Source organism: Sprattus sprattus (genome assembly GCF_963457725.1).
Source record: "Sprattus sprattus genome assembly, chromosome: 3".
NCBI lineage: Eukaryota > Metazoa > Chordata > Actinopteri > Clupeiformes > Clupeidae > Sprattus > Sprattus sprattus.
In genome coordinates, this window is record NC_137922.1 from 51,188,367 (window position 1) to 51,209,661 (window position 21,295).

General features: G+C 45.1%; 2 protein-coding genes across 2 annotated transcripts; one reads left to right on the forward strand and one right to left on the reverse strand.

Moving 5' to 3' along the window:
• Positions 1-10,835: 10,835 nt before the first annotated feature.
• LOC308362403 (keratin, type I cytoskeletal 18-like) lies at positions 10,836-14,429 on the reverse strand (the record flags this gene model as incomplete). The annotated part of the gene is made up of 8 exons (XM_080835021.1): positions 10,836-10,933; positions 11,962-11,996; positions 12,606-12,826; positions 12,992-13,117; positions 13,253-13,414; positions 13,505-13,661; positions 13,892-13,974; positions 14,100-14,429. The coding sequence occupies 8 exons, from the start codon at positions 14,427-14,429 to the stop codon at positions 10,836-10,838; spliced, it is 1,212 nt and encodes a 403-aa protein (XP_080691147.1).
• A 326-nt stretch (positions 14,430-14,755) lies between these two features.
• Positions 14,756-19,859, forward strand: LOC308362836 (intermediate filament protein ON3-like; the record flags this gene model as incomplete). The annotated part of the gene is made up of 9 exons (XM_080835564.1): positions 14,756-14,962; positions 15,687-15,895; positions 16,927-16,987; positions 17,241-17,336; positions 17,596-17,760; positions 18,422-18,547; positions 18,907-19,127; positions 19,398-19,426; positions 19,705-19,859. 9 exons carry the CDS (start codon positions 14,756-14,758, stop codon positions 19,857-19,859), a joined length of 1,269 nt encoding a protein of 422 aa, XP_080691690.1.
• Between the last annotated feature and the right edge of the window lie 1,436 nt (positions 19,860-21,295).

A 21,295-nucleotide genomic window follows, 5' to 3' on the forward strand; every position in this document is an offset into this window, starting at 1 on the left:
ATTGGAAATTTGGATCAGTTTGGGCTGAATTTCTCTTGGAACTACAACACGGTTAGAGCCATGTTGCCCTACAAAGGCAAAGAGCAGTATGTGCATTTAAAAAAAATAAAAATGTTTTGCAGAAATTGAAAGTGCAGGTTCAGCTCTTCAATTGTTGCACTTGCTTGATGTTGTTGACTGTGTAAGGACAGTCGTTGAGTAACTAGTTTGTCATAATGTCAAAGTCAGCACATTTCAAGAGATTTCGTTAGTTTTAGCTGCTAGCATACCTTTAGCGAATAGCTATTGTTACATACGGTACCTTTAATGTATGCATGTGTAATTTTAAGCAGTAATACAAAGGCAAAACGCAGTATAGCCTATAAAATTACCAGATTTTGCAAAAATGTAAAAAAAAACTTAAAGGGTGGTGTTCACCTCACTTTAATCTATCTAATTATACATTTTGTTGTTAAATATAATTTAAAACTTTTACTTGGTGTAAAAAAAAACACAAAAAGCTGTTTTTCTCAGTTTGGGGTTTTTGCACTTACTGCTCTTTGGCTTTGTAGGGCAGCATGGATAACTCATTCATCATGTTCTGCAAGCGCAGTGTGAATTCTGAAGTATGGTACGAGAGCTGGGTCAAGGCCTTCAGCAGTGCACGGCCAACCTGTCCTGATGTACGCCCTCACCTGTTGTAGAATAGGACAGTCTTTACATGCAGCAGTCAGCTCTTACATAGTAATGGCAGCAAAATCATCTGACACTAATGCAACCGTCTCCATGTCAGGTTCCACATTAAAGTCAGTGTTAGGCAGTAGTAAAAAAGACAGTCAGCAATTACATTGTCACATCCACGTTTGTACTCAATTGTGTAATTGACTGATGGATCTGCACTCTCGATGATGCCTTCCTTTTCCAACCGCAGCAGCTCTGCAGTGATTTCATCTCGGATAGAGAATGGTAAGCAGCGTAGCTTTTGTTGGACATGAATGATGTCTGGATGCACCTTTACCTTGTGTACCAAGTTGACGACCTTTCCCAACTTTGCAACAGCAGTGTGCTGCACTGGAATTGTGGGAGGTGTAAAGCTATGCATACAGTCACATGAAATGTCCAATCTCAAAGCAGTAAAAAGATCCATGCCTAAGATTGGTGTTCCCCCTGGAACAACGTTAAGATTTGCATTGGCAGATTTGGTATTGCAAGTCACATTCAAAGCTAGACAACCAAGCACAGGTAGTAGGGTCTTTGTGTATGTCATCAGATGCAGAGTAGGGCTTGTAAGCAAAAAGACTGTGAAGCTTTCTTCGTAAAGCACTGAGATAAAATAGAAACACCAGATCCTGTGTCAATTAGTAATTTTGTATTTACAATAGTGCCACTTGCTGCTTGAAGTGACACATTGCACCAGTTTATTTGTCTGTGTGAGAATGTGTAGCCGTGACAGGCAAGTCTGGCAGAGATGCAGGTCCACAAGAAGGTTTGTGCAAAAGGTTGAGGGTTGTTTTTATTTTTTCCCAAGCCAAAAATCCGTGCAGACATTTACAGTGCAAATAAACTAAGGTCAAAAAATGCAAATAAACAAACAATGACACGAGGGTCAAAAGAAAAGAGTAAATAAACTAACAAAAGCTAACGCATCAAAAGTTAATCAAAATAACTTGGTGCAATAAAGTGACTCACTGTACTAAGTTCTGAGGCTCTCACTAACAATAGTGTGCACACATGGCTGGCCTCCTGAAGACTGAAAACACTCGACCTTTTCAAGACACCCATTTCCCCTAAGTAATTGGAACAACCCAATAATGCAAAAACTAGGGGTTAAAAATACAGAACATGCTTTTACAGACACATTAAAGACATTAACTGAACAGACAAGAAATGTTCCTAATACAGGAAATAACAACCATCACACTCGTACCATAATATTAAAACCAGAACGCTTCATGAGCGCCTCACGCACGAGCGCAGTGCGCGAACGCGTCCCAGTCGGCCGCAACCGCCTATCAGGCTTGGCAGTGGAGGTGTGCGCCCCTTTAACGCTGCAGCCCGAGATGCCAGGAGAAAAAGGTAAACATTTGCGACTACTCTGTTCTTACTTTGTAACTTTACTTTACTCAATAAAACCTCTATAGATTTGAAATAGCCTGTCTGCTTGTTGTTCTTGAACTGTTGCATTTTAAAACATGTAGCATTTCGCTAGGTGGTAAAACGGCATTGTAAACAAACAGTTGTCCACAATGTTGCGAGGTTGGTGCGTGCACTCACCCTCTCGCAGGGAAACTACTCACAGGTTTAAAAGCAGATGTTTAAAAGCAGCCCAAGGTCTTGGTAAAACTACATGGTTAAAAGTAAAGGTTAAAAGTAGTCCATTTAACGATCTCAGTTCCAGTTCAGTTCATTACATGGCTGGTTGTCATGTGACTCCGTCACGTGATGGGAAGACGCCAAGTCACAGCATCACACACCCCCCCCCTTAAGACTGACCCTCCTCATCGAGGCGGGACAGGAAGTCAGCAATGACGTTTGTCTTGCCACTGCGATACTTCACAGCGAAACGGAAGGGCTGCATTGCCAGGTACCAGCATGTCACCCTGGCGTTGCTGTCTCTCATTCTGTGCAGCCATTGGAGGGCCCTGTGATCGGTCTCAACAATGAAGTCTTTACCCACCAGATAGTATTTGAGGGTGTCTAAGGCCCACTTCACAGCAAGACACTCCTTCTCAACTGTTGAGTATCTAGTCTCTCGCGGGTAAAGTTTACGGCTGATGTATTGGACCGGCCTGCACTCCTCCGCCTCGCCCTGGAGCAACACTGCCCCAAGACCAGTGCCGGACGCATCAGTTTGCACTGTAAATGGCAGGTCAAAGTCAGGGCTCTGCAGGACCGGCCCCTGACACATGCACTCCTTCAGGTCCTCAAAAGCCCGCTCACAGGCCTCGGACCACCGGACCTTGTTGGGAGCATTCTTTTTTGTCAGGTCGGTCAGTACTGCCGCCCTGCTGGAGAATCCCGGAATAAACCGGCGGTACCAGCCGACCAACCCCAGGAAGGATCTCACGCCCTTCTTGGTTGTGGGGCGAGGGCAGCTGCGGATGGACTCCACTTTGTCCACCTGCGGCTTGACGACTCCACCCCCCAGGGTGTAGCCCAGGTAGCAGACCTCGGTCCTCGCCAGCTGACACTTGCCCGGGTTGATCACCAAGCCTGCCTGGTGGATGCGATGGAAGATGTCCTTCAGATGGCCCAGGTGGTCTTCCCAGGTGGCGCTGTGGACCACCACGTCGTCGATGTAGGCCAGGGCGTACCCCTCGGCTCCCCGCAACACCTGGTCCATCAGACGTTGGAAGGACGCGGCTGCTCCATGCAGCCCGAATGGCATCACGGTGAACTGGTACAATCCAGACGGCACTCTGAAGGCCGTCAACTGCTGGGCCTCTGGTGCAAGAGGGACCTGCCAGTACCCCTTACAGAGGTCTAGAGTGGTCAGGTACTGTGCCTTCCCCAGCCGTTCCACCAGGTCATCGACCCGTGGCATGGGGTAGGAGTCAAAGGCTGAAATGGCATTCACCCCTCTGAAGTCCACGCAGAAGCGGAGACTACCGTCCTTCTTCGGGACTAGGACGATGGGGCTGCACCACTCGCTGCGGGATGGGACGATGACGCCGGTCTTCAGCATGTCCTGCATCTCCTGCTTGAGTGCAGGGATCAGCTGAGCTGGCACCCTGTAGCGGGTCTGACGAACAGGCCCTGGCGAGGTCAGGCGGATGGTGTGCTCCGTCAACGACGTGCGGCCCGGTTCCTCCCGGAATAGGCCCTTGGGTATGCAGCGCTGCAGCTCCCTCTGCTGGCGTTGTGGTAGGTGTCCCAGCTCCGGCTGAGAGGGCTTCCCCTGGGCAACGGGAAAATACTGCTCCTGCAGCTCCTCCTCCTCCGGAACGGCACGCGCCCACAGCTGGTTTCTGGGTACCTCCCTCTGGTTCCACAGCTTCAGCAGATTGATGTGGTAGACTTGCTTTGTCTTTCGACGTTCAGGCATGGCAAGCTCATAGGTGACGGGCCCCATCTTGCGCAGAACTTCAAATGGGCCCTGCCATTTGGCGAGCAGGCTGCTCTCTGACGAAGGTAGCAACAGCATCACCTTTTGGCCTGGCTGGAAAGATCTGCTACGGGCGTTGCGGTTGTACCACGTCTTCTGTTGGGCTTGAGCCTTTGCCATGTTGTCGTGGGCCATGGCGGTCAGTTGATCCATCTTGTCCCTCATCCTCACGACGTAGGAGATGACGTTGGTCTGCTGGCTGGTCTGGCCACCTTCCCAGGTCTCCCGCATGATGTCGAGGGGTCCCCTCACGGCACGTCCGAACAGCAGCTCAAACGGAGAGTAGCCTGTGGATGCCTGGGGAACTTCACGGTAAGCAAACAAGATGTATGGAAGCCACTGATCCCAGTCGGCTCCAGAGTCACTCACAAACTTGCGCAGCATGGACTTCAGCGTCTGGTTAAAACGCTCGACCAAGCCGTCAGTCTGGGGGTGGTATGGTGTGGTTCGAATACCCCTTATCCCCAGAAGACTGTACACTTGTTTTAAGAAGTTAGAGCTAAAGTTTGTCCCCTGGTCAGTCAAGATCTCTTTGGGCACCCCTACCCTGGAAAACAACTGGATAAGACAGTTTGCTATCTGTCTAGCCTTGGTGTTTCTGAGCGGAAATGCTTCAGGGTATCGGGTGGCGTAATCACATATGACCAGTATGTATCTGTGTCCTGCTCTGCTCTTTTCAAGGGGTCCAACTATGTCCATTGCTATGCGCGTAAAAGGGGTGTCAACGATGGGGAGGCTAATTAAGGGAACTTTGGTACCTCTGGTTGCCCTCGACGTCAACTGACATTCGGGGCACGACTTGCAGTACTCTATTACCTCTTTGTAAAAACCCGGCCAGTGAAATCTGCTTGCGATGCGCAACAGGGTCTTTTGCTGGCCTAAATGGCCTGCCCAAGGCACACTATGGCCCAGCTTTAGAACCGTTTTCCTCAAACAACGCGGTACCACCAACTGTTCACCATCTTCGCTCATACGGTACAGTTTGCCATCCTTCAACCTGTGACACTCCTCGCCCCTAGCATTTAGCTCCATGGCCTGCTCAGTAGTTACCGCTTTCTCAAAAAGTGGTTTCAGTGACGCATCATTTTTCACTAGCTCATCAAAATCAGCAGTCAAGACTCCTTCCTCACTCATGGGAGGAGTGGGAAGTGTCTCTTCCACATTGGTACCTCTCACTTTGTCTGCTCTGCGTTCAGCTCGGGACTTTTTACGGACTGGGACTGGGAACGGGAACTCATCCCAGTCCAGAACAACATCGCCCTCTGCTTTGCGCTGAGCTCTCGTGGTAACATATGCCGTAGTCATAGTCTTCTTTTGCAAAAGGTCGGCAAGTATAGGGACATCCTGTCCCAAAATGACTGGGTATGGAGCCTCCTCCATAATCCCTACACTCAACAGGTAAGCTTGTCCATCAATTTCCATGGTTAAATTCACCGTGTCATGTTCTCTGACATCACCATGTATACATCTGACATGCACTGTGCCCGTTTTAGCTAGATTCAGCGATTTGACACAACTATTGCTGACAAAAGTTTGGCTGCTACCAGAGTCTACCAAAGCATCCCAGGTTTTGCCTGTGATCTTAACAGGGACTGTAACATCAGTATCAATGGGATTCCTGTCATTACCACTAGGGGTTTGGGTGACAAAACAAAGGTTGGACTGATTAGGTTGGAGTAACGGGCAGTTGGGCTTAATGTGGTCTGTCTGGTTACAATTGTAACAGACTACCCTGGACTTAGCCTGTGGGTATGATGTTGCTGGTGTGTGTTGGCTATATGAAGTGTACCTAGAACCCCTATAACCACGACCATTACCACCACCCCCCGACTTACCAGCGCTGGGTCCGTTGCTGTTGCCGTCACTCGTCTGCCGCTGGTCTTGCCTCGACTTGTCCATGCCCAGCTGGAGTCCTCTTCGTCCACGCCTGGCTGATATGTAGGTCTCTGCTAGCTGCGCCGCTTCTTCCGATGACTGAGGGGCGTGTTCTTTAATCCATGTGCGGATCTCTGGGTTGACCATCCACAGGAACTGTTCCAGAATGAAGAGGTCCCCGATTTCTTCCTTCGTCCGGTCCTCGGGTGTTACCCACTTCATGTAGAGGTCCCGAAGCCTGGCCTGCAGCTCCCGCGGTGTCTCGCCATCTCGCACTTCTTCGGATCTGAACCTCAGCCGATAGGTCTCGCTTTCGATTTCAAGATTGCCAGCTTCACTTTTACGTAGTCCTGAGCGTCTCGAATATCCATAGCAACGTAAGCTGCTCGTGCCTTGCCTGTAAGCAGGGGTACAAGATAAAGTGTCCATCTCTGCATGGGCCACTGGCTGGCCAAAGCGATGCGCTCAAATGTTGTCAGGAAATGTTCAATATCCTGGTCCTCTTGATATGGGGTCATCTTCGGTGCGGCCCATACCATTGGAAATGGGGCTGGGGCCTGGTTGGCCGAAGACGTCACGAGGTTGGAGGGAACACTGCTTACTCTGCTCGCTCTTCCTGCGCCGAAGTCAGAGGGGCCCACGCTGGCTGGGCGAGATGCTGTCGGGCTGATGGGTCTGGATGCAGTCTGCCCGTCCAGCTGTTCCTCACTGACGAATGTCTGGAGCAGGCCAAACTGATGCTGGAGGGCCCTCAGTCGACGGCTTTGTTCTTGGGCTTCTCGCTCTCGCTGCATGTCGCGCTGGTGTTGCTGCTGCATGAACTGCCTGAGCGTAGCCTCCAGGCTACCTCCTCTGTCACCATCACTGTCGACATCACGGATGGCTCCTCCTTCTGCCATCCTCCTTCTGTAGGACTAGATGTTGCTCGTCTGCACTTCTGCTGGTCACTGGCTCCCAAAACCGCTGCCACCAAATGTGGGAATGTGTAACCGTGACAGGCAAGTCTGGCAGAGATGCAGGTGCACAAGAAGGTTTGTGCAAAAGGTTGAGGGTTGTTTTTATTTTTTCCCAAGCCAAAAATCCGTGCAGACATTTACAGTGCGAATAAACTAAGGTCAAAAAATGCAAATAAACAAACAATGACACGAGGGTCAAAAGAAAAGAGTAAATAAACTAACAAAAGCTAACGCAACAAAAGTTAATCAAAATAACTTGGTGCAATAAAGTGACTCACTGTACTAAGTTCTGAGGCTCTCACTAACAATAGTGTGCACACATGGCTGGCCTCCTGAAGACTGAAAACACTCGACCTTTTCAAGACACCCATTTCCCCTAAGTAATTGGAACAACCCAATAATGCAAAAACTAGGGGTTAAAAATACAGAACATGCTTTTACAGACACATTAAAGACATTAACTGAACAGACAAGAAATGTTCCTAATACAGGAAATAACAACCATCACACTCGTACCATAATATTAAAACCAGAACGCTTCATGAGCGACTATCAATCTAAATTGGACAATACCATTGTCCGCTCACGCACGAGCGCAGTGCGCGAACGCGTCCCAGTCGGCCCTTTAACGCTGCAGCCCGAGATGCCAGGAGAAAAAGGTAAACATTTGCGACTACTCTGTTCTTACTTTGTAACTTTACTTTACTCAATAAAACCTCTGTAGATTTGAAATAGCCTGTCTGCTTGTTGTTCTTGAACTGTTGCATTTTAAAACATGTAGCATTTCGCTAGGTGGTAAAACGGGATTGTAAACAAACAGTTGTCCACAATGTTGCAAGGTTGGTGCGTGCACTCACCCTCTCGCAGGGAAACTACTCACAGGTTTAAAAGCAGATGTTTAAAAGCAGCCCAAGGTCTTGGTAAATCTACATGGTTAAAAGTAAAGGTTAAAAGTAGTCCATTTAACGATCTCAGTTCCAGTTCAGTTCATTACATGGCTGGGAAGGATTTGTAGTTTCATATTGCTTGGGCACGAAACGGGAGTCGTTGCGATGATGCTGTGAGGTCTTTCGTTTTCCTCCACCGCGAAAAGCAGTTACCTGGAAGGCCCCAACAACTCCATAATTTTTCTTAAGGCCGATTTAGGATCAGTTTTAGATGCAGAACCGTAAGCACACAATTTACACAAGGGACTCGTTTTGATTTCGGGTTCCTTAAGGTTCCCTTGGGATTGTACGTGTTGCAAAGCAAATCAACGCCAGAACTATAGGTTTTATTTTGAGTGATGTAAGCGTATTTATTGCAGCAGGACAAAGGAAAAAAACTTACCGGAGCATGAAAGTGTAGTGGGCGAAAGGCTTAATGTTATCAATACATGTGTTACACAAAATACAAAGGTTGGCAATTCAGTACCAGTGGCGAAAAGACAAAGACATATCTTTTAATGACGGCTACAGCGCTTTAAAAAGATGTGTTTATGAGTTACGTTATTCAAAGGTGAAAGGTAAACATGAGTGTTTGTTGTCAGTGCTTGTAATACAACGGTGTTGGAAGTTAACTCCACGTTAATGTTAGCTTTTGTATATGAGCAGACCTATCAAACTCGCGCTTGCCTCACGGGTGCAATTGATCGATTCACATCGATATGAATGGATGACATGACTTACAAATGGTGGAAAATGAATATGAAAGTATTTGTTTGGTGAATTAGCGTGTTCTCTCCAAAACAATCGCGGGTGATGTTGTCTCCTGTGAGAATGGGATAGTCTCTCCATAAGTTTGCGGCCATTTGAGCGTCCTTATAAGTGTTTAAAGAGGGTTTGTAAAGGAGTTCATGTCTTCGGACCTCTTCTGTTATGTTTGTTCATAATCCACAAGAAGAGGCTTGTGAGACGGTCTGCGACTATTCATGAATAAAAAATCTGGGTCTAAAAAAGACTGTAGTATGCTATGAAACTGGAAACGTGAGACTCATGAAAGGCTGTGGTTAGCAGGCCAATCACAGTCTTTGCGAGCTGCGTGGGGCCAGCGTGGCTTTGTCGGATAGTCAGACATTTTGGGGAACCCACTTAAGCACGTAAAGAGGGTTATGTAAAGGCTGATTTATGCTCAGTTACGTAAGCGTAAGCGCAAGCGCAAGAGGCTGCGCAAGCCCCTTGCACGACCCTTGCGCGACTTTTTATGTCTTGCGTGCGTCGGCCCCTTTTTCTAGACTTGCGTCATTTTACGCAAGCCTATTGTTCTGGGTGTGAATTGCTTGGCAACACCCCCAACGCAACGCGTAAGCACCTAGCAATTCATGCTCCCTTTAGAAGCATGCAAGGGCCTTAACTGCGCAAGGGGCTCTTGTGTATCTTACGTGCTTACGTGTTGCGTTTAAAACTGACTATAATCCGGCCTTTAGCCATCGCTTTTGCCTCGTCAAGCACAGTTTCTGTAGCTGTCGCTGAAATATACGCATATTTTCTTTATTTACTTATTAAAATATGTATTTGTTTGTTTCTTTGTTTGTGTGCTTGTGCATACCAATTTTGTATTTTGCTGATGTTGAATTTTGGTATTACATGGTAAGAACACCTACTGGTGAATAAGTTAATTGAGTCAAAGGGGATACCGTAGTCATGTGATGCACTAATAGTTAATAGCAGGGAAAATGTAAGTTTCGTTCTTTTGTATCTACAACTTGCATGGAGAAGGATGTGTGTGAATACGAAGCGTTTTAGCTGACCTTAACTTTCTGGTTGGAGGGCGCACACGGTATGTTTGTATGTTGTATTTGATTAGTAATGTGTTAAAGGTGTTAAAAGATAATTTCAAGGTTAATTCATAATATGATTACGTGACATATGCTGATGTTAGGATGTGATACATTTTATTTCAGTTTTTCACGGTGGTTTGGAGTATGAAAGAGAGTACGCAAGCAAATAAAAACTCATCAACCATCAGTTGGAGGCGCGTGGTTCATCTTTAACCAGGAGAAAAGTTTAGGGGCAGTTACAGTTTATATTTGGCTGGCTAGCGTGAAAGCCTTTTGTAAAGTCAGTCCATATTCTAAAAGCAATCGTTCTCGTATTCTGAAACTGTTGGTTTTCTCTACCAGTTGGTCTTTAATCATGTCATCTGTCACCTCTCTAAACTCGGTAGAGGCTAGCTCATGCAGGGCAATATAGTGAACAGCCTCACTAATGCTTTGGCTGCATAGACGGAACTTGTTCCTTTCAGCCACAACGTTAACTTTGGGCATGAAGAAGGCCTTCAAGGCTTTAGTAGCATCTTCGTATGATGTCCCCATTTCGAGATGGTAGAAAATTTGTTTTGCTTCCACACGAATGCAGTGAATCAAGAGCGCGCGCTTTCTTTTGTCCGCCAATTCCTTCTTGTGCAGTCAAGTACGTCTCAAAACTTCTCAGCCAGGTATCAAAAGTAATTGTAGGTTCACCTGGTAATTGTAGGAATGGTAGAGGTTGTGTCAGGCTGAGTAGTGCCATTTCCTCGTCGCTAATATTTTGTTTATTAAGGTGAAAGCAAGCAACGGAGCAGACGTAGTGTAGAACTATCCTTTACTTCACTTCTTCATCCAACATACTGACCTACATTTCCCCGGGTATCTCATTATCTTAGTGTAGCGCCCCTAGTGGATTGTAAGATATACCACAACAACATGCATGTATCCAATCCATAAAGATGAATCATCAAAACAATAAAAGAGACTAATCAAATCGTTGCCAGTCAAATCGTTTTTATTTGTTAGTATCTCAGATTTCTGCACAGAAAACAAAACCATTTTTTCCCCAAAACATATTTTAACATATTTCCCAAAGGAAGTTTAGCCACTGAGCAGTGTTTTAGCACTGAGGGGAAGGTGAGTCTCATGGACACCTCCTCTCATTCAGGCCACTCAACTTCCTGCTTCATGATGATTACTTCTTGGCTGGAGTGTTGGTCCCGGCTTTCTCCTCAGGATCTTTCTCCGCTGCTTTTGCTTTAGTCTTCTTAGCTGGCTCTTTCTTTGGGGGCTCTGAAGATTGAAAGTCATCAAAGTCATTCCAGACAAATAGATTCAAAAACCTGGGTATCAAGGTATTACCAATTTTTGTATTAGATTTGAAAATAATCTAATACTGTCTGAATAATGAACTATATGTTTGCAAAGTTATGGGGTAGCCTTTAATAAATATTTGTGTTATGCATGAATTAAGCATTTACATTTTTTAAAGTGTCTTATAAATAAGTAAGTAATCTACTAACATTGTCTTATGTCTTGTAAGGGTTTGTAGCTATATAATAAACGATTTGGTAATAATTGTAAATAGTTTATTATCGCACCGTATTATAAAGCTTTACCAAAACATGTAATGACTTTTTGTAACATCAAACATAAAACAAATATTATTGTCAAATTGTTGTGTTACATCATCTCTTTGGTTTGATCATGTTTTTAGTTCATGCATTTGGTTATGATCCAAAAAATAGAGAGTGAAATAAATGATGAACACAGGTGAAACATGTGGAGACAGGCAAGGCCAAAGTCCAAAACATGTCATCAAACGGTTCGATCAACAGAGGTGGAGGAGGCACGCCCAGTTTTCACTAGTAGACTATGAAGGTGAAGTGTGGTGTTAAGAAGGCCAGGACACAGTTAGAAGCATACAGTAGACTATGAAGGTGGAGTGTGGTGTTAAGAAGGCCAGGACACAGTTAGAAGCATACAGTAGACTATGAAGGTGGAGTGTGGTGTTAAGAAGGCCAGGACACAGTTAGAAGCACACAGTGAAGGTGGAAAATGGTGTTAAGAAGGCCAGGACACAGATTTGACCGCTGAGGGCTTCTGGGTCTGCGTTCTCAAACATCAGTTTAGCTCATGAGACGATCATAACTTCCTTTATGTCTGCCATTGAGATAAGACTGAACAAGCAAGTTATGACTGTCCCTAGTGCTTGGTGGATGCTTGCATATCTATGCCCTGCTTTTAAACACGTATCATGCACATATCATGCATCATCCCACAGGTCCCCTTGGGTCTGGACCAGTCATCGGAAAACTTACCACTGTTTAAGGCATTTTGTAAGGAGAACTCCGCGCTGTGTGGAGAGAACATAACAAACAAACGCTAGGACAAGGTTTCTTCAAACATACAAAATATGAAGCAATCAAAGGCAACACGGGGGATATACCCCACAGCAATGTGAAGGAATGCAAAAAACATATGGAGACACATTGAGGGTTAAGGCCTGAGATCCATCTACCTGCTTATCCTTGCATCAACATGCACACGCATACAACTAGCGTGTCCAGGGGTTTGGAAACTTTTTACCTGAACCCTCTGTCATAAAACTGACATAAACATGTCATATGCGTGTCATAAGTTGACATGACAGCTAGTGTCTAGTGGTGTAACAGCGGCGTTACTAATTTTTGTGAATTTACTGCTCACATGTCTGTGGCAAAGACTGTTCTGACATTCTAAATCCTTAACGCAGTCATGTTAATAATTATGACACACACACACACACACACACAATCTCACACACAGAAACATTGCTTTGTCATGTCATACCATATTGACTGTCAGTATCACTATGTTTATAAACTATGCCATGTTTATGACAAGGTCATGTCACTCTTATGTCTCACTGTGTGCATGCATGTGTGTGTGTGTGTTTGTGTGAGGGGGAGGGTTGTGTACTCACACATCGTCGGTGCCGTAAAGTAGGCTGCGGTAGCTCTCAATCTCAGCCTCCAGCTTCATCTTGACGTTGAGCAGTGCCTGGTAGTCTTCAGACTGCCGCTCCACCTGGTCCCTGACCTGGCCCAGGTCACTCTCCAGCCCCTGCAGCAGGCGGTTGAGGCGGACCAGCTCACGGCCATAACGGCCCTCAGTGTCCTGCAGGGTCTCCTCCAGAGAGATGAGCTACAGCGGAAGAAAGAAATGTGTGAGGTATGAGTGTGTCTGTGTGTGTGTGTGTGTGTGTGTGTGTGTGTGTGTGTGTGTGTGTGTGTGTGTGTGTGTGTGTGTTTGTGTGTGTGTGTGTGTGTCTGTTGCGGATTTAGTACAGTATAGGCTGATGCAGCATACCATACTGTTCATAGACTGCACATCAATCTCCAGGAGCTGTTTTTGGCGACGCAGGTCATTTAGCTCATTCTTGCTGGACTGAAGACTCTCAGTATTTTTAGCCACTTCAACCTTGATGTTTTCAAACTGGGAGTGAGAGAGGACATACATGAATATATTGTGCCGAATTTTAAAAGTTTGATGTAACAGCAATTTTTCAACAGTGCAAGGAAACGTTTTCTTTTTCAAAAACTCAGATGTAATGCATGTGATGAAGAATACCTTCTTATTGTACCAGGTGTCAGTCTCGTCCTGGTTTTTCACAGCAACCGATTCATACTGCCCACGGATCTTGTTGAGGGTGTCAGCCAGGGTAGAGTCAGGTGAGTCCATCTCCACGGTAACGTCAGACTCCTTTACTTTCTGACGCAGCGCCATTGCATCCTAGGATGGTGGTAGAAAAGACAGAGTTAAAGGTGAGAGATAAGAAAATATTGGATGTAAGAGCGTATTGCATGTTCGTGACTAACTTACATCACGGTGATCCTTCTTGAGATAAGCCAGTTCCTCTCTGACGGACTCGATCTGACTCTCCAGCTGCATCTTAGACAGTTGGGTGTCATCGATGACCTTGCGCAGGTCAGAAAGGTCCCGCTCCACATTCTGACGCACAAGCAGCTCAGTCTCCATTCTGTAAAGTGATACTTGTCATCAATACTCGCCAAAATAGTTTGAAGGATAAGTTATCTGTGTCCAGATTTTGATGTGTGTTGCGGAATGTTGCGCCATCTTGCGACCATGAAAAAAATATAGGCCTAAGAGATTAAAACTTTTTTGGCCGTCATTTAATTTTTTTACATTGCTCGTCTACAATATCATTATCGGGGTTAATGGAGCATAACATTATACAATATAATTTACTTGTTTTTGAAATCTTCGTTTGCCAGTTTGCTGTTGTCAATCTGCAGAATAAGACGAGCATTCTCCAAGGTCTTTTGGCGCACCTGCAAGAATCATTCATAAAAGGTTACAGTCGTGTAAGGAGAGGATAACAAATATCGTTGCCTTTGCTATCTCCACAGTGGTACATTTATTTGTAGACTAGGACTACACTTTTTTTGTCAATTACCTGCTTCTTAAGATCAACCAGAGGTCTCTCAATTTCTTCCCAGTCATGATCGGTGGTCTTTCCTCTCCTCTTCAAAATGTCTCTGATCTTGTCCTCCAGATCGTTATTGGACTTCTCCAGCTGCCGCACCCGACCCAGATACCCAGACAGACGGTTGTTCAGGCCCTTCATGGTCTGCTTGTCATCGGTGGGGGCCGAGGCATGGTTGTCACCATCTCTCCGGGAGTCGGGGCGCAGAGCGCTTCGGAGACCCCTCAGAGTGGACACAGAAGCCCGGGAGTCTCTTCCCCCGGCCCCACCGAACATACTTGCGGAACTTGTACGAGACATTGCGACCTGTCTGCTTAAGGATGGAAGTGCCACTTCTAAAACAGATACCTGGTGTAGAATGAGGTGTCAATGCTAGAATCCTATTTATACTAGCCCACCCATCCGGGGCGTCAAACAGCTCGACTGAATTATAGGCTACTCCCATCCAACCGGTAGAACCTGTAGTTTCGCCAACATTCACTTTTTTACCGGTGATTTTCCACTTCTATGCATAATTCATTAGGGGTGGCCCATGCCTCACCTTAATAAGCAGGTTAGGTTCTCTTCCATGCCATTTGTCTGCCAAGAGCACTCCTGCCAACACTGACCCTGTGAAGATAGAAAACATGACTAGCGTCAAAAAAAACGGAGGCTTCAGCAGCCAGTCATTCAGTGTAAGCTCCTCCAAAGTGTACATCAGCATGACGCCGGCCAGGAAGGACCTGCTCAACCCCATCCACACAAAGGTGGACCTCCTTGACCAGAAGGCGAAGTCCAATGAGAGGGATCAGATGGTTGGACTGAATGATAAGTTTGTTACATTTATTGACAGAGTGAGTACGCTTTAAGTTTTCAAGATGCAAAGTAATTTAGAGACTCCAGATTGTATGTGTTTATTTTAGACTCACGTCTAAGTCTATCTGTAAACTTTTAATCTAAATAAATATTCAAACGTTTCATACAGTCACAATTCAAATTTCTGAAATATCAATTTGCAGTGAACTGGGATACTACCACAATGTATTTTTCTTCAGCCAAAGAAACATAGTTGTTTGCCTTTTTTATGACCAAGATAATTACTGTTACAGTTTATGGCACGTTGTCTTCTTACAAGTGTATTCATAGTGGTGCATTCGTATAATGGTGCACGTCCTGTAATTTTACGTAAGCAGCATTTAGCCCACGGTTAGGTCAAGGGTGTTGCCTAGTTTATGCAAAAGTAGATGTGGTGTACTTATGGTTTTGGACAGCATCACATACATCCATAGGCTTAGCTCCTGCTGGATTGTTTGATGTACTGAAAATCAATAGTCTGCGTTCCAGCATTTCATACATTGCAGACATTATATTATACAGAAATTTCTGTTTGTGTGAAAAGTATGTAACACAGAACATAGCCCACCCACCCCACAACCACGCCCAAAGCAAGGGGCTCTATACCTAACAAACTCCTATTCCATTCTGAAGTTTACCACTACTTTGTAGGTGCAACTCCTCATTTCGTCCTCAAGAGGTCAGTCAAGACAGCCCAATGACTTTCTTATTGTGCTTCATCAGGTGCGCAACCTGGAGCAGGAAAACAAACGGCTAGAGACCAAACTGAAGATTCTCCTGGAGCAAGAGCGCTACAAGGGCAACGTCGATGAAATCGCGGCCGCGTTGAGCACCAACCTGCGCCGACAGATCGAAAGTCTGGACATGGACAGACTGAAGCTGGAGGGGGAGTTGGTGCGCAGTCAGGATGAAGTGGAGCAGACCCGTGAAAAGTGAGCCTTGTTTTCAATGCTTCATTGATCACATTTTAACTGTTGTTTTTATCACTTTTATTAAGTATATGTGTCGGAATAATTACTTGTATATAAACTGTTAGCACTGTTACCATCATCATCATCATCATCATCATATATTTGGATTTCTTAGTTCCTTTGAATGCTGCTTTCCTGTTATGACTCTTCCTGTTCCCCCCAAATAGTCCTGTCCTGTCAGTGCCCATGGGCTCATTGACTTGGAGGTTACACCTGAAGTTTCTCCCTGCCCCAGATACACACTTTCACCATATTCCTGTTGCCACAATTACACTTAAAAGAGCACACTCCTGTGGATCAAATTGATCAAAGTGGGAATTACAATCCACCAACCCCCTTCTTCCTAAGCATGGGGCTCTGATGTATTCTTAGGCCCAGGAGCTTGTGCATTAGTCTTTCAGCTCTGCCCCCAATCCATCTATTTCATGTATATGAATTATGTAATTTGTTTATTTTAGAAATATCATTGCAGCCAGTTTAATGATTAATGCACAATCAGTATTCCCAAAGAGCACACCACTGAATTGTCCCCAGTGCCCGTCCTGACCACATTACGTAAGGTTACTCGCCCTTGATCCCCATGTAAGGGATGAGCAAAGATGCGGAAAAGGTCTGGAATGCACTACGTTATGTCTGTGTGTATACACACGCCAACACCTCTGCTTCAACCACTCCCAGGCCCCAGCAACCCCCCCCGCCCCAGCCCCCCACCCCCGCCTTCCAAAAGCAGAAGGGCCTGAGTTGTTGCTGCAGGCCATCGGTAAACCCTGCACCTTCACTAAGCATCCATCGAGTGCATGTTTCCATTCGGTTCATGTTGTCTCTGGAGCTCTGTCTGTTTCTACTCACAGTGAGACACTGTTTTTTTCCTGACCTCTTTGTCGTCGAGGCCCGGTCTCTTTCCTGGTCATAAGTCACAGGCACCATCGTGCTTATAGTGGTTCTCACAATGACATGTCCTCTGACAAATGGCCTTGAATGTGTCTCTGCAGGTTTGAGGAAGAGCTGCAGAAGAAGATAGACACAGAGAATGACTTTGTGATCAACAAGAAGGTGAGTGCTGGGATTGTGGGAGGGTCTTAGGGGCTGTGAGGGCTGTCAGTCAGGACATTCATATATAATGTGGCGGTGGTTTGTAATTCGGTGAGTTAAGGTTTGAAAAAGCAAATTAAAAAATAGGTCTAGTTTTGCCTAAGAAATGTTTGATATTTTCAAATGACCTGGACAAAGTTGAATTAAAATGTTTCATTCCATTACATTGTCAGGAGTAAAAAAGGTTTGTTGTTTGTTTGTTTGGCTGTGATAGGAAGTGGATGAAGGCTACCTACGGAGAGTGGAACTGGAACTGGTGCTCGAGGAGCTGGTGAATGAACTAGAGTTCCTGAAACAGGCTTACCAGGAGGTCAGTCTCAGCCAATTAGCACAACAGTTACAGATGTATTGACCAATAACAGACGCCCTTGTTAGGGCCCCCCACCTCTCCCCTTTCCTGACCCACATTTCCTTCACCTCAATGGAAAACGCCATGAGGTCAAGGCAGGATGTAAAGGAAATGACCACCACAGGGCTAATGGAATCCCACTACACCTACACTTTAGCGTGCGTAATTATGCCACATCGGATGTTATTGTGACATGGATTCTCTGTCTTTTGCACCACAGGAGATCAGAGAGCTGGAATCAATGATTGTCAAAGAGAAGATCGTGCTGAAGGCCAGCAGTGTTCCTGATCTGGACTTGGATGAGATAGTGGCAGCAGTGAAGAAACAGTACGAAGACATGGCGGCCCGCAGTCGCGAGGAGGTGGAGCAGTGGAACCGGAAGAAGGTAGGGTCACAATGGGACAGTGCCCCAAGGCCTTCCACTGCCAGCTACCAGCTGGCAAGTATGTACTAAGCTATACTAAGGTACAGTGATGTCATTGTAGAGTAGTTCATTGTTATAAGGTGTTACCTCTCTGCTCTAAGCTTAGATGTTTCTAGACATTTGCTATAATTAGATAACACATTTAAAGCAGCACAATGGAGGAGTTGCTAATCGCTAAGAATATGCTAGCGGCTAAACCTAGCAAAACCTCTTGAAATTTGCTTACTTTGACACTATGACAAACTAGTGAACAACAACTTTCGTAACACAGTCAAACATCAAGCAAGCGAACACAAGACACAGCAAGATGGCAAATAAGCTTCTTACTAGTTCGGCAGACAGTAGTAAACAGGCGGCTTCAGGCAAACTAACATAACGCAGTACTATGCCTACGGACCCTGGTATGGCAATGGCATGGAGGCGATTCTCCATATTCAACGTCATTGTAGCACCCCAAAAGGTAAACTGCTAATCCTAACCCTGAAATACAATTCCTACATAATGCCACTTTAATAGAAAAGTGAATGAACCTGTGAGAATGAAATGACTCAAAGTTATTCTTTATCCTTGTAATCTCACCTCTCTAGATGCAGAATTGACCTCTCTCTTGCTCTCTTATTAGATGGAAGTTATGAATCTGAAGGCTGGGAAGTATGAGGATGACCTGCGCGATAGCAAGAAGGAGATGGCTGACCTCCTGAGGCAGATCCAGCGGCTGAAACATGAGCTGGAAGTCCTAAAGAAGAAGGTAAGACTCAACCACTGAACACACTTGACCCTGTGAAGTCTGGCCTAAAGCCTTTCATTTACTGCATCAAACAACATTGTAGACTGTAGTCTCAACAGATAATTTTTCTCATGTATGCAATAACTTTTACCAAATATGAATGGGTATCAACACTGTTCTAGTGGGAATCTTTTGTTTTGATTAATTGTTGGAATTTGTAGACCACAATCCTTCTGTCATCATTTCACAATATCTTTATGCACCCTACAATGATCAGGCATTAAGTCTAAGAGAGGTCACTATAGCAGGATCCAAACAGTGAGATCTACTTTAGGACTCCCCCTCAGACCCCTCTCTCTATGTCTCTCTCTCTCTGACAGAAAGAGAGCATGGAGCTGGACATCAGCGAGACTGAAGAGAAGGCTCAGGCCGCTGTAGATGAAACACGGGACCACATCACGCAGCTGCAGGAGGCCATGCGCAAGGCCAAGCAAGTCATTGTGCGTGAGGTGCGTGAGCACCAGGAGCTCATGAACCTCAAACTGGCGCTGGACATCGAAATCGCCACCTACAGGAAGCTCCTGGAAGGAGAGGAGATGAGGTACTGACCAGGCCAGAAACACAGAGCTGCTGCCCTCATTGACCAGATCGACTAATCATGCTTGTTTCTAAACAAGCCACAAAGTGTTAATAAAAACAATAAATAATAAATTAAATAGAACATTAATTGAACTTTAAAAGGCATGAAATATTAGCTACGTACCTCTTGGAATTTGGATGCCGGTAGAAATGTAAGATTTAAAGGCAAGTCGGGCAATCAAATCATATTAAAGCTGGGCAATTGTTCACCCTGTCATTTCTCTCTCTACAGGATGGATGGACGTGAGCGTGACCAGATGGGTAAGCAATAATGTAGCTAAGCTAACTTCCTTCAGGGATTTTACGGAAAGACGGATATCAGCAAAGTGTAACCCTTTGAATTCTGTTGTCAAAATAAAAAAAGTATTCTATCGTTTCCTGTTATTTAATCTATGCTGTTCTGCTCATAAAAATTGCATGCCAAAATGTCTACCAAGTGCAGGCCCTGCCATTTCAACATCCCCCTGTGTTATTTCGTCTCTTGTTCAGATTTCTAAAATCAAACCCAAACATACCCCAACCCATCCTTACTCATGCAGACGCCCGGATCCATGACAGCCTCCGACTGGAAAAGGGAAACTCACAGCAGTCTCCGCCCGCCTACAGGCACAAACCCAAGAAAGGCGTGCTCATCAAAATCGAAGTGAAGGACAGCATAGTGATCTCCGAAAGCTCTCACTTTGCTAACTCGTAAAAATATCCCTGTCCCACCCCTGTGTCGAGAAGAAGCCTCATTACAGGGTTGCTGCGAGTGTGTGTGGCTCACTGGAAGAAAAAATATTATCATTTATTATTCTCCTCTGTTCATTGAATCTGTCCCATGACCTGTTTTCTTTGAGTCATGCCGCCGACCGAATCTGTACAGATGTCTGTTTAAACTGTCTTTGTGCAATCTGAAAAATAAATTTCAAACTGATCTTAAACCTGAAGTCTAATGTCACTGCTGGCTTTTGTCTGTTTCATTCCTAAATATAGTATATTCTTGAGATATACAAGTACATTTAGACTGCTGTATAAGAAAGCCTTATTTTCTTTGAATCCTAAGACCACCATCGCTGAAAGTACCCCTTATGTATCAGCATGTTTAAGAGGAACAGTATTTTGGTTTGATGGTGTTTATCGAAGCAACGCATATCTTTCAGTCAAGGCCTGATAGATCAGCCTAAGGAAATCACAATGTGTGTGTGTGGGACGATTCTGTAGTTTATAGCACGCTCAGTCATACAGGGAAACAACGGTGTCCTGTGTGTAGCTTTGGCGAGCACAAAGTAGGTTTCTGGTTAAACTCCAAGCGATGATGATGATGATAAGTCTGAAGATGATGCTCCGCAGAGTGTCTGGGACGCAGCCCAGTCCAGTCCGACTGCTCCTCTTACTGTTTTCTTTTCCTCTTCTCCTTAGCTTTTTTGCATTCTTTCCTCTCTTTCGTCATTCTCTTTCTTGATCGAACTCTTCCTGTGCGGCTCAGTCTTCCTCTCTTGTCATCAGAAAAGCGCATTCAAAGAATTACAGCATTCTTGTGCGTAATGGACCTATTAGGGCCCGATACACTTAACATACACACATTCTCTCCCAGCACGTAAGGTAAACAACCATATCTCACAGCACAGCCCTCTACCAAACTTTCCTTCTTCTTTGAGCCTCAAGAGTAAGAAGTCAGACCACAACTGCAGTATCTGAGTCAAATCATGTTTTTTTCAACTGCCTTGCGTCATGTTTGTTGGGTTACAATGAAGAATTTGTTTCAACACTGGCCTGAATAAGAAATGCAATAGTCAATTGGTAATAGTTTGAAATGTATTTTCATAAGTCTGTCTGCCACTCAAATATCTCACACAAAACAAGGGATGATTTGGATTAGGATTTGGTTGAACAAAACACTATCAGATAAATGTATTTTCAACATTTACATGCACACACATGCACACGCACGCGCACACGCACACGCAAAGAACTGGAAGTGTTTACTCTGAGTCTGTCCCGCTCCTCCAAACATGTTAAATTATTGTGTTTCTCTGTTCAACACACACAAGGGTTATTAATGGCTTATATGCCAACAGTATATGCCAAACTATTCTCCTTTCTGCTCCACAAATCCACAGAGAAAGCACAAGGAACATTAAACATGGA